At 38.1% G+C, this 16,504-nt stretch overlaps 1 protein-coding gene across 1 annotated transcript in view; it reads left to right on the forward strand.

Annotated features, from left to right (window-relative positions):
• LOC144790753 (uncharacterized) overlaps positions 1-16,504 on the forward strand; it is a 752,701-nt gene that overhangs the window by 488,176 nt on the left and 248,021 nt on the right. Inside the window, exon 10 of the mRNA XM_078665457.1 lies at positions 3,942-4,064. Within this exon, the coding sequence (XP_078521583.1) occupies positions 3,942-4,064 (123 nt within the window). The remainder of the gene's footprint in view (positions 1-3,941; positions 4,065-16,504) is intronic.

Consider the following 16,504-nt stretch of genomic DNA (forward strand, 5'->3'; position numbering starts at 1 on the left):
GCTCATGATTGAAGCCTTCTCCATGTTCTGCAAAATTCATATAACTGATGCAAAGACCTTCTTGTATTGACTGACTCTGAATAATGGATTATGTCCTTACCAGTCAATTATTACTTATTTGGATTCCGCTTAATAGATAGCATAGTCAAAGTTAAAATGATTACAACAGCAGAAGGAACATTCTCTAATCTACTTGGTGGGATGGGGTTGGAGGAAGAAGGTACAGAAAGAATGGAGTACTTGCCCTTAGTCTACCTGTTTATGTAGTCCATCTTTCACTTGGTTAATCAGTCATCTTTCGCAACTCATATTTTCAGATGAAGTAGGCACCTCTTCCTAGCTCTGTTAAACATAATCTACCCTGGTTGTGTTTAAGACCGTTAATATGAATGCTTGGGAGAGAGGTAAGTATTCACATCGCTTGAATTGAAAGACAATTTAGATAACACAATACAATGTGAGTACCAAACTATGAAATCTATCTGATAAGATCTAGGACTGTTGCAAGTGATACCACCTTGGACTCCTAGCGTGAACAGGCAGTAGCACTTTTTTGCCTGAGTGAAGTTTGTGGATGCTATCCTTAGACTTCAAGCCACTATTGAGGGATTATATCCCTCTTTTCCCAAGTGAACCTTCTTTTTTTTAATTTGCTACTTACTTGTACAACAGCACTCACCCTAAATGGACAATGAAATTTCCCAAACTTCCAAACTAAAGAACTTCCATGACAACCCAAAATCTGAAAACATTAATCTATAGATCAGTTTTCTTTGGCACAGCAATAGAGAGAGAAGGACGGAAGAAAACAACTATGTATTTTTTAAAGCAAGTACTAGCAATCAAAATGTGCCTGGCCAAAGAAGAACGCCACTAACTCCATAACTAATTCGTATTCAGCAGTTTAATTTGAATCATTGTAGAAACCAGTTCTTGACCTAGTCCTTAAGCTAGTTTGCCCGTGTTTACCTGTTATGACACATGTTAATGAAATATCAATATCTTCATCAGGAAATGTTAAACATGTTTACCACCCTCAAGCATTGGGAATAGCCTCACTAGAAGTTAGCATTGCCAATTTGAATGATAGACTTGAGGCCCCATTTTTCCAGCAATTTACACATTGTTTAAAAGACAATTTTACATTTTATTCTGGAGTTCCATGCTTTCTGCTTTACTTTTACATACACTTTTACACTTTTTAAATGCTCTTAAACAAACAACTTTTTAGATGAAATTAGGGAAATATTTAACCTTGAGACCAAAGTCATGGCTGTTTTATGGAAATGTATGTGCATTTTCTCATGGGAAAACTGAGCAGCAACTCCAACAAAATCCAACAGGCAGAGCTGATCTCTTGTAAACATGTCAACAGCTCCATTTGGTAGCTGCAAAGCTCAAGGAATGTGATACGTTCTGCTAGATGTAGCCTAGAAAAAGTACTGAATAAAGGAAGGTTCCAATTTATTCTTTCCCAAGAATCAACCAAAATTATAAAAATCTATTTTAATGGAAATACACATATCCCAAAATAAATTAAATCAAGAATACCAGAGATCCAACTGAGGCACTGCAAGAACACCCTTTAACTGATACAGTCAGTCAGATTTTTTGCCACTGAAAGTTACTGTCTAAATATATTTATGGGATGAATCTGTGAGTATTAACGCTGGTAGAAATTTGTAAATTTCACATAATAGCCTGTCACTTTTGTCATGGAATGATACTGATCTGACCAGGCAATCATACATAATTCACTCCAGTTGTATTACATAGGTACAGATAGATTTCTTTCTGCATAAAACTTCATGAATAATGGTAGTAGCAGCGAAAATAGTGCGATTTATGTTGTATTTAAGGACTAGAGATTTGCATCTGTACTGTAGTAAACCTGTCAATTCGATGTTGTGCTTTTAGCCATATCGTGAAGAACAAACATTGGCAAAACCAATAGGTTTCGCATACAGCTGCACGAAAAGGGAGAGTAACAACCACAATAGTGCGATTTATGCTGTATATAAGGAATACTGATTTGCATCTGATTTGTAGTAAACCTGACAGTTCGATGGTGTGCTTTTAGCCATAATGCAGAACAATCATTGGCAAAACCGATAGGTCTGGGTTTTTTGCTTTATACTGCGGTGCAGAATGTAGTATCCTTAGAAATCTCTCTACTGAATGTGGTTAGCAACGAAGACAATTACACAAACACAAATACAATTTCATAAAGCCTGCTATTCATAATAGCAGTTCTAGTTGGGAGATGGACAGAGCAAAGTCAAAGACTAAGTAAGTAGGAAAATAGCAAAATATATGGACCTTGTGAAATTAATCTGCAATAACAATATGTAAATCTGTGAACTGGCTTAACATACAGAGGTGGCAAGTAGAAGCCTAGGAATAAATGCCTCAGTACCCATGCAATACAATGCAAGTTCTTCATATGCAAACTCAAGTATTTACCACACCAGTGATATTGCCCTTCTCTCTGGACAAATAAAAAACCCAACAATGAAAGTGAATGACAGTTCCATCAACCAATGGCTTTGAATGTAAGTTGACAATAGCCAATAACTGAGGTTGTCGGCTCTTTTGCCCACTTTCCTTTCTTTCTTTCTTTCACAATCCATTAATTCTGAGTGAGACAGCTAAGACAAAACCACACAACAGCTGAGACATACTTTTGCTCTTATGTCTTATTAAGTTAAAAATGAAATACTGTTTACTGTGCACATTGCAGGTGCCACTGAACTCTCACCACTGAATATGGTGAGCAACAAAGAAACACAATTGGCTAAAGACTGGCACTCTAAAAGTAGAAGAAAAAGTCAATACTAATGAAGGGCAGACCAATGGCTGATGAAAACAGCAAGATTAATGTGGAATTGGTGACCTTTATGCAACAAAATTAAATTGATAAAAAAACACAGATTCATTGAACATAGAAAGGTGGCATGTAATGCAGCTGCTGGAAGATGCCGCAAACGCCTTATTGTCCATGCATTGCAAATAAGCACTCCATAGGTAAACTCCGGTGTCAGCTGCACCAATGAAATGACCCTTGCACTCAAACAGTGGTTGTTGAAAATAGGCTGACAGCATCTTACAGCTAAGGGTGGCTGACCTTTTGCCTCTGTTCCTTTTTTTCTGCTTTGATGCATTAACACTGAGAGAGTGAAAACTGAAGCTGAATCTACCACAACCAGCCATAAACATGGCTTCTTGGTTTTTTCAGACCAGTTATTACATTAATCCATAGGAATATCTCCTCTCTGACATCTCTTCCTTCAATTTGAAAGGTGAAATACTGCTTAATATTCTAATAATATTATGGCCTCATAGCCCACTGATGAGGGCTATACTGGTTATTAAATGCCCAGAACTGAGTTAGGCTTCAGGGAGCCTGAGGGGATTCCAATCCCCTCACGCTTCCATAAGGCTTTATTCTTTTTTGTAAGAACATTCTGCCCTCTAGTGGCAGAATGTTCTAATAGCCTTATAGCCCTTCGTAGCTGGGCTATACCGGCTATTAAAGTCCCTCTCCCTTGTTAAACGCTGGAGAGGGCCGTTTATAGCCAGTATAGTCCTCTACGGCGGGCTATAAGGCTATATTCAATGCCCAGAACTGAGTTATGTACCTGAGCCACAGTCAAGGGCCCGTATTGAGGGAGAGGGCCTTTAACAACCAGTTTAGCCTGAGGGAGAAGGGCCATAATGATTGTAGAACATTCCACACACTAAGGGTGCAACATTCTGAATTAAAAAGGGAGAAACAGAAAGACAGACATTGGAACAGCGGAGCAGAAGGCTTATGCCAGCCATTATTAGCCCTGAGCCACTTCATTGTCTTCAATCAAGCTCTCAATATTCCTGTGTTCTAATTGTGCTTTCTTAACAATCAAACATGGAGTCTTCAACACCATATATGTTCAATCCTACAGATATTGATGAATGTGAAGAAGACCTTGGCACGTGTGCTCATGGTTGTGTGAATACACTGGGATCCTTTATCTGTGTCTGCAACCCTGGATTCGAGCTAGGGGCTGATGGAAAACAGTGCTATCGTAAGTGGAATGGTTTTGTAACTCATTCGAAAGCTAACATGCTATCTAGGTGATATTTAGTGACAACACGCAAAACATATGCTATTGTATCTGCATACACATGCATGCGAAAACCTGAAAAGCTCATGTTCTAATATTTGACATTTGTAATTTGTAAAAAAATGTTTAACTGCGCGTTTATTTGCATGAAGTGACACCTAGATTTCACGAACAGTTAATGGGACTGTTGTGGAGTGATTGGGCCAGGGCTAGATGGATTCACATTGCACTAAATTATCTTTTTGGGGCTGTATTAGGGAAAGGGCACATTGTCCCTGTTTTGCGCCACAGAGCACCTTTAAACAGGTGCACTGAGTGAAAAAAGGGACAGTGCCTTCTGTTTCAATGAATGTGCCAGGATGCCCGCAGGGTTATAGTGCGCTCTACAAATACCAAATAATAATAATAATAATAATAATAATAATAATAATAGTAATAATAATGTGCAGCCCCCAGGGTAACAGCCAACTCTTGCTGCCCATGGGGAAGTGCATTTAGTGAAATATGGAGTGGCTGCTTCAGAGATGCTCCGTGTTTCACAAGGAGGGTGACTGTACACGTCTGCAGGGCAATGTCTGTGGGCTCCATGAGACTACTTTTCCCCTCCAGAGGGCTCCCTTTAGGAGTCTCACTGACAGTGGTGCACCACCTTTTTTGTGGTACACATTGTTGAGCCTTTCTAGGGCCCTGTTTGCATCTGTGCCACGTCTCTAATATGGGGGTTGTGCAGAGGCAAAAAGATTCCGTCATTTGCACAAGCATCTACGTCCCCTTCTGTAATACCATTCTGCCCTGTGGGCACAAAAAATGGGCACACTCACCCGTTGTGACTCCAAGGCACAATATATAATTCGACCCCTGATGTTGTGGGTTAACTAAAATACATAAACTTCAGACGTCACCCTTTACACTCCATATACATAATGATTACTTCAAATATATGTTGCAATCAGTCTGTAAATTTGTTCATGATATATTAAATGAAGTTATGTAAAATTAATTGGAAGAGGTCCCATCTTTGCAATCTGTAAAGAACAGTTCTTGCACAGACAACCCGTGTTTCATTGTCTTAAATTACTATTTCAGGGCTTTATGCTGTACTGTGTTTTGTCCATGTGTTTTTTCACTGATGTCCTTATTCTGAGAGTCTTCTTAATTTTGAAGGGGTTAGTAACAGCAGTGACCAAATCCATTGGGATTACAAGATTTGTGGGACACCGCAGATCAGTTTAGTTTTATTTATGGTCTTCAGCAGCTGAAAGAGTCCCACTCCAATAATTATATTTCCCCAAAGTTACCATACACCTGGTATTGGTAACTATAAGGGCCACATTATAATAATAATAATGAGTTCGTCAGGCTACTCAGAATGAGGATCTAAGAGTGCTAATATCAGGTAGAGTTATTGCTTCAAATGGACAATCTGGTTGCATATTGCAATCCTTTTTGTCGTATTCTATGTAGAAACAACTGTAGTTGCATCTATAAAGCCTCTATACATAAACTGTACACACTCTGCACTATGTCGGTGAGACCTGTGATATGGTTCCTTGCTGATATATGAGAACTCTTTCGCTCACGATTGCATCCTTCCAGTTCTTTTCGACCCACAGTATCAAGATGCAGCTGTCTCCATCTTTAACCTGTGTCCATATTTATCTTCTAATGCTCCCAGTATGAACTTTCATTTCATCACCTACATCCATGTCGCTGTTTTTTCTTTGCCCTCTGTTCCTCCTCTTACCTCCATTTTCTCTCATTCCCCACCCCTTGTCTGCTTCTCTGTTATCACCTTCTAATTACTCACCTCGAGTTTCACCTTTCATTCTCTTACTGCTACTTCCACACATCAGTCCTCTCACGTATGTCTTTACTCTCTTTCGTTTCCATCTCTTCATCTTCTTATCTCAACGTTTGCCAATATGCCTCTCATTTGTAAGACTGTTCTTCTCGACCTTTACCTCATCTTCACACATGTTCCTCTTGTCTCCACCTTCACCTCTGTCACCTTTCTAATTCTTTGTCCTCTGCACATGTTTTACTTGTATCTTTACCTCTTAGTTTCTCATTCTTCCCTTCATCCCTCTCATTTCTTCCACTTACATCCACATGCCTCTATGCTTTCTTGTGGTTTCTAACTCTAATCCATTCATCCCCTCTTCCAGGTTTTGCTGTCATATTTACCTTTCTCATCCTCTCACCTATACCACTCCAACATGCTTCTTCCCATAGCTACCAGATTTCCTAGCACTTAGTCATTCACATTCTGCACTATTATATTTTCTTCTCACTTCCTTCTTTCCCAACTATCATGTCCCCGCAGACTACACCATAGGTTGTCTTTTCTTCACTCCTGCTACTTTCCCACTCACTTTCACCACGTAATTTCCACCCCATTTCTCCACATCATCTATTTATTCCAAACCCACTCTCCTGTCATCTGTAGCTCTACAATTCTTACAATGTATTCAAAAACCCGTAGCTATTTTTCTTTCCTCTCGATCAGGGGGGTTGGAGAATTTTTATTCAATAAGCAGTTTGGTATTTGACCAAGGGCCTCATTGACTGCTACCCACTGATAACTTGAACGCTCCAGATAAAAAAAAATGAAACATGTTAAATTTTAATACTAGCCAGTTCCCCAACAAAGAACAACGGACATGTTCTTAAGTTTTAGTGCAGGATGTGTACACAAAATAGTGGAATTATGTAAATAGCCCTTTATAGAAAATTTGTGAAGGGGTCTGATGTCCTCCAAGGATAAAAGTGCTAAATGGGCCATTTTAAATCACACTGGGACACTGAGAGAAACACTTTATAAAGAGTTTTTGGGTTTGAGCACTGTTTCAATCACTGTTTTAGGAATATAGTCAATTGTAATGTATGTTCAATTGTAAACAATAATGACCAGAATGTTAAAGGATTTGAAACCTTTACAAAGGGTTTAGGGTTCTATCCCTTGTAAATTCTAAAAACATGGTTGTCAAATGTCTAGCAAAATTGTTCAATTTATGATTACATTTAAGGTAACTTTATGGGATGCCTGAGGATTTTTCACATTTTATAGAAAAAATAAAATCTAATATTTTCATTTCCCAAATACCCAATAACTGTTATGGACAGCCTCTGCAGTCCATGACGTATTAGATTATTTCATTAGTCTTCTCACCCCCTTCGTAAAACCCTTCAGTCTCACTCACTAAACTGCCTCGCTTGGCCTGGTATGACATTAGCTCAGAAGAGAAGAAAAGGTGCTCTACATAGTCCATTTACTAGCGGGCATACTCATTTAAGGCAAATATTGAGCATGTTAAGATATTCCTCCGAGCACTCTGCAAATAATGTCTTTATCAGTAGTGATCATCAATCATCAATATCATCCAATCTTCAATCCAAAACAGATAAAGTGTCTTGAGTAGTTCCAATTTATTCAAATGCGCAGCCAACACGTGTTTCGTCTGTCTGTAAGACAATGACTTCCTCAGGGCTGCAACCCAAAACAGTTACAATCAATTCTAAGTTCAGTAACATATACATTGTCAACATTTGCTTCCACAAGAAGCAATCAAAGTAAGTAAAGGGGAAACACCCTCAAACCAAATTCTAATTCACAACTATATCAATGTGAGTGTGAAAGAAGAAACAATCGCCAAATTCGTGATTCTGTATTCATGAAAAAGTATACATTAACTATTCATATTAATAAAATCAAATCAGTGGTTTGTGATCACCATATGATTTTATTTTATTTATTTATTTATTTAGCGATTTCTAAAGCGCCTGGTGACCCAAGGGCATCCCCGCGCTGTGAGAGTTGTGATCCTGATGAGGGGGAGGGCCGGGGGAGAGATATAAAAGGGGGATCTATTTGGGGAATAAATGTGCCTTTAGTTTCTTACGAAATGGCAAGTAGTTGCATGGTTGATGCATGGTTAGCTAGATCCGGCATTGCATGGTATCTATAAATGAGATAATACACTCACCCTTAACTCTGTGTAATCTCAAGTGATCTGGTCAGTAACTGTAACACTTTATCCAATATTCCGTCTGCATTAAACAGTAATTTTCAATGCAGGTATATACATATCTAACCCTACAAAAAAGTCCATAATAGTAAGATAACTGCTCAACTTAGGGTAGTAGTTTACAGTGCCTCATACATAAGACTACGAATCAATAAGGACTCACCAAATAAGTATTGGTGTTATCTGTCAAGTTAGACCGACAACTGGATCATGTTTGTTTCGTTTAATCCAGGTCCAAAATTATTTTTGTATTCTCCTCAGACGATGTGAAGTGAAAACATATCTACAAAAATTCATTAAATATATGAGTTACATATCAAACTCGGAAAAACCGACTTTCATGTATCTGTTGGTACATAGCACCTTATATCCCTTATTTAAATCATAACCTCACCTAATGTACGTTGTCAAGCCAATTCCCAATATCCAAGGTTCTCAATCCAGATTCAAAAATGATTGTATTCTCCTCAAACGATTATGAGGATGAAAGCATATCTACAAAAGTTAATTAAATAACTGAGTCACATATCGAAATCAGAAAGACCAGCTTTCATGAGTAAGTTGGTATATGGCACCTTATATCCCGTTGAATAATTAATCTCACCTAATGTACATTGTAAATCCTCGTGAATATTTCTGTGTTCCTAATTCTCAAACTCCAAATGTTAAATCCATACGGGTACGTATCTGAAAGTCAAGCCATACAGTCATAAATATGTGTATCGATACTAACTCTCATAATAATCCCACCAGTCTAAAACTCACCCTGCAGTGTATCTCGAGTCGCGTATATCGTGGCGTTCTGCATCAGGGCCATCTTGTAATGGCTTAATATAGGTAACCGTTCCTCGCGTCAGGCATCATTACACGGGCGCCATTTTGTAATGGTGTTGTCTTCCCTAGTAATATATCGACTTCACGTTAACTAACTAGACGCGATCCCCTATTCAGAGGTTCACTAAATTATTTCAACCCTCGTTGAAAATTATATATAGTAATGTGCAAAACTCGTAAACAAATATCTTAAAACTTTAGCGTTTGGATAAACTGATTCGCGCCATCTTGTTAAGGCTTCATGTAAGCAACCATTAGCACGTAAACGCACCAGTTCTAAGGGCGCCATCTAAGAATGGTGAGGTCCAATAAAAAGCAATCATTTATCTACATGACATTGGCTAAAGCAGCGCAACCAATAATACGAAGTGCTCTAAATTATATTCAACACTCATATATGTTATCGTGCCATATTATACTTATAACATATTGATTATGATTTATTTCAAATAAGCAGCGTAACCAATGATTCGAAGTGCTCTAAATTATATTCTACACTTATATACGTTATCGTGCCATATTATACCTATAAATTATTGATTATGATTTGTTTCAAATAAATTAACTGGCAGCGCCAACTTCGAATAATTATATTCATATTTTCACATAATCCTAGCTGTTAGTCTAAGTGTCTAGAGCAGTGATTGTGAACTAACAGTACAAAATTCACAATATGTCTATATCCCAATAGTGTATTATTGAGCAAGTATTTACTGCAATGCGTTAACCAAGCAGTCCACGATACATATGAGTTACACAAACCATAATGTGTCGTTTCAAAGTCACAAATTACCAACACAAAGTGAGAGGTAGCCGAAAGGTAGGTGTCTTTAGCGCTATCATCTTTAGTCAAATTTGCACTAGAGAATTATTCACGTCTGTTAAACATAGAATCATCCCAGTCTCAACAATTCTATGTGATATAATGTACACATTGGATATTGTGTATGTCCTCGAGGCGACAAAACAACAACATAACATATCAATAAGACATGCTCCAGCTCTTCATTCATAATGTGAAATGTACATAATACTTCAAATTCAATTACCCAGGTAGAATTCAAATTCATGATCCACGTTGAGACCGCATTCCACGGCCTTCAATTTGATCAGCCATTGAACTTCACGTCTTCTCAACTGCAAAAGTCTATTCCCACCACGGGGGTCTGCTTTAATATGGTCTATACCATGATATGTGAAGCAATGCTGATCTTTATTCGCAAAATTTTGTACTAGGTGGGATGCAATCGGATAGCGTGTATCACCATTTTTTAAAGCTCTAAAATGTTCTGCAATTCTGTCCCTAAGCCTTCTAATGGTGCTCCCTACATAAATCTTTCCACAGGAGCACGATATCACGTAAACCACAAATGTGGTGTCACAGTTCATAAACATTCCAATTGTATATGTACCAGAATTATTATATTCAAAGGTTAGTACCTTCTTTTTGGCCCATCTACAGGACACACAACGACCACATTTATAAAACCCCTTAAAACTATTGAGCCAATCAGTTCTGTTCAATTTGTTTGGGTAGCTTGGGCTTAATAAATTCCTCAAGGTAGTCCCTCTCCTAAAAGTCAAGCTCGGTCTGTCAAATAGATGTGGTCTTAAATCATTATCCATGACAAGAAGGTGCCAGTGTTTCTGAAAAATTGTGAATAGTTTAGAGCTGTCTACACCATAATTCGTAATTAGTCTCACTTTCTGATCACCAATTATATCTTCCTTTTTGTGTCTCTTCAGGGTGGATTCTCTTCTAATTTTCCTAGCTTTGGATACAGCTAATCTGATTGTCTCCTCATTGTAACCTCTGTTACGAAATCTATTTGACATGTCCAACAGATTGCTCTCAAAATCTTTGTCATTCACACAATTGCGACGAGCCCTAATAAATTCACCATAGGGTATGGATCTTTTCTGACAACTAGGATGGCTACTTTCTGCATGAAGAATTGCATTGCAGCTCGTCGGTTTCCTAAACATCCTACTCTTAATTCTGTCATCCTCAACGAACAACTCAACGTCCAAAAAAGTTATGCTCTGTGTGTCATAGGACGTAGTAAATTTCAAATTATATGCATTCTCATTGAGGTATTCGAAAAAACCCTTCAGTGAGTCAACTGAGCCTGTCCATATCAACAGGCAATCATCAATGAAGCGTCCCCAATAATGTATATATTGGGTCCACTCACTTCCGGCCGGGCCCCAGATTCGCTCCGCCTCGAACCAACCCATGAATAGGTTGGCGAAAGACGGAGCGAATCGTGAACCCATCGCGGTCCCAAGGAGCTGTCTGAACCACTTTCCGTCAAACATAAACACATTGTTCTCTAAAACTAATTTTGTCATTCGCAGTAACATTTGAGTATGGTCATACATTTCAGCAGGTCGTTGGCTGAGAAAGTGATCCAGAGCACGTATACCTAGATTGTGATCAATGATAGTATATAATGATACCACGTCTAATGTAACTAGTAACATGCCATCTTCCCAAATTATATCTTCCAGTAGGTTTAGAACATGTTTTGTGTCCTCAATGAAGGACGGAAGGTTATATACATACTGTCTCAGGAAGCAATCTATGAATTCAGATAGTCGTTCCGTCGGACCACCTATGCCGGAGACAATCGGCCGCCCTGGCGGACTGTCCCGGCATTTGTGGACCTTAGGAAGAGTATACAGGCAAGGTGCCTTGGGACTGCTCAAAGTCAGGTAAAGGAATTCATCATGGTCCAAAAGTGCTAAATCATACCATATCTTAATTTCCCCATTAATCTTAATAATGAGTTCTGGTAATGGATTGGTGGTGAGTTTTTCATAATAAACAGTGTTATTGAGCTGGGAGTAGACTTCATTGTTATAATCTAAGGTGTCTAATACAACAACATTACCACCTTTGTCGGCACTGCGTATAGTAATAGATTTGTTATTGATAAGTTCTTGTAATGCCTCTCTTTCACCAAAGGTCAGATTGTGCTGAAATCCTCTCATACCCATTCTACGTGATGTATCAATTTCTCTATCGATTTCAGTACTGACCATTTTGAAAAACACATCTATGGTATTACCTGGTATAAGTTGTGGAGTCCACTTGGACTTTGCTTTGAGTCCACTCCCTTCCCTCTGAAATCTAGTGATTTCTAAGTCTTCCATCAATTTTAGCATAGTTACAGGGTCATCTTCTCTCTCCGTTAATGATAAAAGAAGTTGAGTATCTTTCAGTTCTTGTATAGTCAGTTCACTTAGTACTTTATTAGAGGGTTGTTTATCTTTCTCTGGCACAGATGTAAAGAACTTCTTTAACTTCAGAGTTCTGGTCAATTTAAACAGATCTATTTTAGCCATACACCAATCCATACGAGTTGCAGGACAAAAACCCAAACCTTTTTTGAGTACAGATAACATGTTATCAGACAAATCACAAGAAGATAAATTGATCACCTCTATGTCACATGCTGTAGTATCATCATTTGTCATTATTGTTTTCAAGATCTCAGGGTCCTTATTCTTGCGCCTGGATCTCCTGCCGCCCCTGCTACCTCTCCTTGTCTTTTTGCAGTGGACTCTCGATTCCTCAATTCTGAGTCCCGATTCCCTCTCCTCAATCTCTGCACTTCCTCTAAAAAATTATTGGTATTAACAGTAGAGACTGTCTCAGATGCATCTTCATTCTCACTGCTCGATATAATAGAGGATGCATCCGTATCACTCATCAAGGGGGTGCTGCCACTAATGGTATTGGGAGAACTTTTCTTAATCAAATAGTCAAATCTTTTGGCGAATGTGTACACTCGTCCCATTCTATAATCTTTTTCATCACGTTTTAGTTTGTGTGCCTTTCTTCTCTTGATGTCCATCTGAAGATCATTTAATTTGTCATCAAGGATAGTATAATTCTTGATGGTAAGTTCCGGTAAATTCATTTCCTTAATCTCATCTTCTAATTTGTTAATTTCAATTAGTAATTTAGCTATCTTCCTATCCGCATTGTCGATCAAAATCTGTATTAAATTACGCGAACTGCTATTAAGCTCCTTCTCCCATATATCATATAAGTCAGGTTCCAAGTCTTCATAGGTCGGTATTATATTAGATCTCAGTCCCCGTGGGATCCTGTTGAGAATCAAATATTGTTTTAAGGTGGCAGCATCCCACCATTTGTTGAGTTCAGTACGTTTCAACAGTTCTAATTTCGCGAATTTGGCTCTAAGGCCTTCTTTCTTATTAATAGTAGGAGGACCCACAGACTTCCCTATGGTACCACCTGCCGCTAAGTTTCCAAAAAGTAATTCTGCCTCCTTGTCCCTATTCATGTTTTAACCTATGCGGCTGCTCTCTCAACCTTTATAACAACAACAGCAAAAATGGTAACGGTTTATAGGAGCGCACAGCAAAGTATAGGTATCAAGTCTGTTTCAATAATAATCAGTACGGTTGGTGCTCAGGAAGAGAATAGAGATTGGTTACCACAACCTCTGAAGAAACCAAGGGTCAATGTTAAGATATTCCTCCGAGCACTCTGCAAATAATGTCTTTATCAGTAGTGATCATCAATCATCAATATCATCCAATCTTCAATCCAAAACAGATAAAGTGTCTTGAATAGTTCCAATTTATTCAAATGCGCAGCCAACACGTGTTTCGTCTGTCTGTAAGACAATGACTTCCTCAGGGCTGCAACCCAAAACAGTTACAATCAATTCTAAGTTCAGTAACATATACATTGTCAACATTTGCTTCCACAAGAAGCAATCAAAGTAAGTAAAGGGGAAACACCCTCAAACCAAATTCTAATTCACAACTATATCAATGTGAGTGTGAAAGAAGAAACAATCGCCAAATTCGTGATTCTGTATTCATGAAAAAGTATACATTAACTATTCATATTAATAAAATCAAATGAGTGGTTTGTGATCACCATATGATGCATGGTTAGCTAGATCCGGCATTGCATGGTATCTATAAATGAGATAATACACTCACCCTTAACTCTGTGTAATCTCAAGTGATCTGGTCAGTAACTGTAACACTTTATCCAATATTCCGTCTGCATTAAACAGTAATTTTCAATGCAGGTATATACATATCTAACCCTACAAAAAAGTCCATAATAGTAAGATAACTGCTCAACTTAGGGTAGTAGTTTACAGTGCCTCATACATAAGACTACGAATCAATAAGGACTCACCAAATAAGTATTGGTGTTATCTGTCAAGTTAGACCGACAACTGGATCATGTTTGTTTAGTTTAATCCAGGTTCAAAATTATTTTTGTATTCTCCTCAGACGATGTGAAGTGAAAACATATCTACAAAAATTCATTAAATATATGAGTTACATATCAAACTCGGAAAAACCGACTTTCATGTATCTGTTGGTACATAGCACCTTATATCCCTTATTTAAATCATAACCTCACCTAATGTACGTTGTCAAGCCAATTCCCAATATCCAAGGTTCTCAATCCAGATTCAAAAATGATTGTATTCTCCTCAAACGATTATGAGGATAAAAGCATATCTACAAAAGTTAATTAAATAACTGAGTCACATATCGAAATCAGAAAGACCAGCTTTCATGAGTAAGTTGGTATATGGCACCTTATATCCCGTTGAATAATTAATCTCACCTAATGTACATTGTAAATCCTCGTGAATATTTCTGTGTTCCTAATTCTCAAACTCCAAATGTTAAATCCATACGGGTACGTATCTGAAAGTCAAGCCATACAGTCATAAATATGTGTATCGATACTAACTCTCATAATAATCCCACCAGTCTAAAACTCACCCTGCAGTGTATCTCGAGTCGCGTATATCGTGGCGTTCTGCATCAGGGCCATCTTGTAATGGCTTAATATAGGTAACCGTTCCTCGCGTCAGGCATCATTACACGGGCGCCATTTTGTAATGGTGTTGTCTTCCCTAGTAATATATCGCCTTCACGTTAACTAACTAGACGCGATCCCCTATTCAGAGGTTCACTAAATTATTTCAACCCTCGTTGAAAATTATATATAGTAATGTGCAAAACTCGTAAACAAATATCTTAAAACTTTAGCGTTTGGATAAACTGATTCGCGCCATCTTGTTAAGGCTTCATGTAAGCAACCATTAGCACGTAAACGCACCAGTTCTAAGGGCGCCATCTAAGAATGGTGAGGTCCAATAAAAAGCAATCATTTATCTACATGACATTGGCTGAAGCAGCGCAACCAATAATACGAAGTGCGACAATGCGGATAGGAAGATAGCTAAATTACTAATTGAAATTAACAAATTAGAAGATGAGATTAAGGAAATGAAGTTACCGGAACTTACCATCAAGAATTATACTATCCTTGATGACAAATTAAATGATCTTCAGATGGACATCAAGAGAAGAAAGGCATGCAAACTAAAACGTGATGAAAAAGATTATAGAATGGGACGAGTGTACACATTCGCCAAAAGATTTGACTATTTGATCAAGAAAAGTTCTCCCAATACCATTAGTGGCAGCACCCCCTTGATGAGTGATACGGATGCATCCTCTATTATATCGAGCAGTGAGAATGAAGATGCATCTGAGACAGTCTCTACTGTTAATACCAATAATTTTTTAGAGGAAGTGCAGAGATTGAGGAGAGGGAATCGGGACTCAGAATTGAGGAATCGAGAGTCCACTGCAAAAAGACAAGGAGAGGTAGCAGGGGCGGCAGGAGATCCAGGCGCAAGAATAAGGACCCTGAGATCTTGGAAACAATAATGACAAATGATGATACTACAGCATGTGACATAGAGGTGATCAATTTATCTTCTTGTGATTTGTCTGATAACATGTTATCTGTACTCAAAAAAGGTTTGGGTGTTTGTCCTGCAACTCGTATGGATTGGTGTATGGCTAAAATAGATCTGTTTAAATTTACCAGAACTCTGAAGTTAAAGAAGTTCTTTACATCTGTGCCAGAGAAAGATAAACAACCCTCTAATAAAGTACTAAGTGAACTGACTATACAAGAACTGAAAGATACTCAACTTCTTTTATCATTAACGGAGAGAGAAGATGACCCTGTAACTATGCTAAAATTGATGGAAGACTTAGAAATCACTAGATTTCAGAGGGAAGGGAGTGGACTCAAAGCAAAGTCCAAGTGGACTCCACAACTTATACCAGGTAATACCATAGATGTGTTTTTCAAAATGGTCAGTACTGAAATCGATAGAGAAATTGATACATCGCGTAGAATGGGTATGAGAGGATTTCAGCACAATCTGACCTTTGGTGAAAGAGAGGCATTACAAGAACTTATCAATAACAAATCTATTACTATACGCAGTGCCGACAAAGGTGGTAATGTTGTTGTATTAGACACCTTAGATTATAACAATGAAGTCTACTCCCAGCTCAATAACACTGTTTATTATGAAAAACTCACCACCAATCCATTACCAGAACTCATTATTAAGATTAATGGGGAAATTAAGATATGGTATGATTTAGCACTTTTGGACCATGATGAATTCCTTTACCTGACTTTGAGCAGTCCCAAGGCACCTT

This window comes from Lissotriton helveticus, chromosome 11, assembly GCF_964261635.1.
Source record: "Lissotriton helveticus chromosome 11, aLisHel1.1, whole genome shotgun sequence".
Lineage (NCBI taxonomy): Eukaryota > Metazoa > Chordata > Amphibia > Caudata > Salamandridae > Lissotriton > Lissotriton helveticus.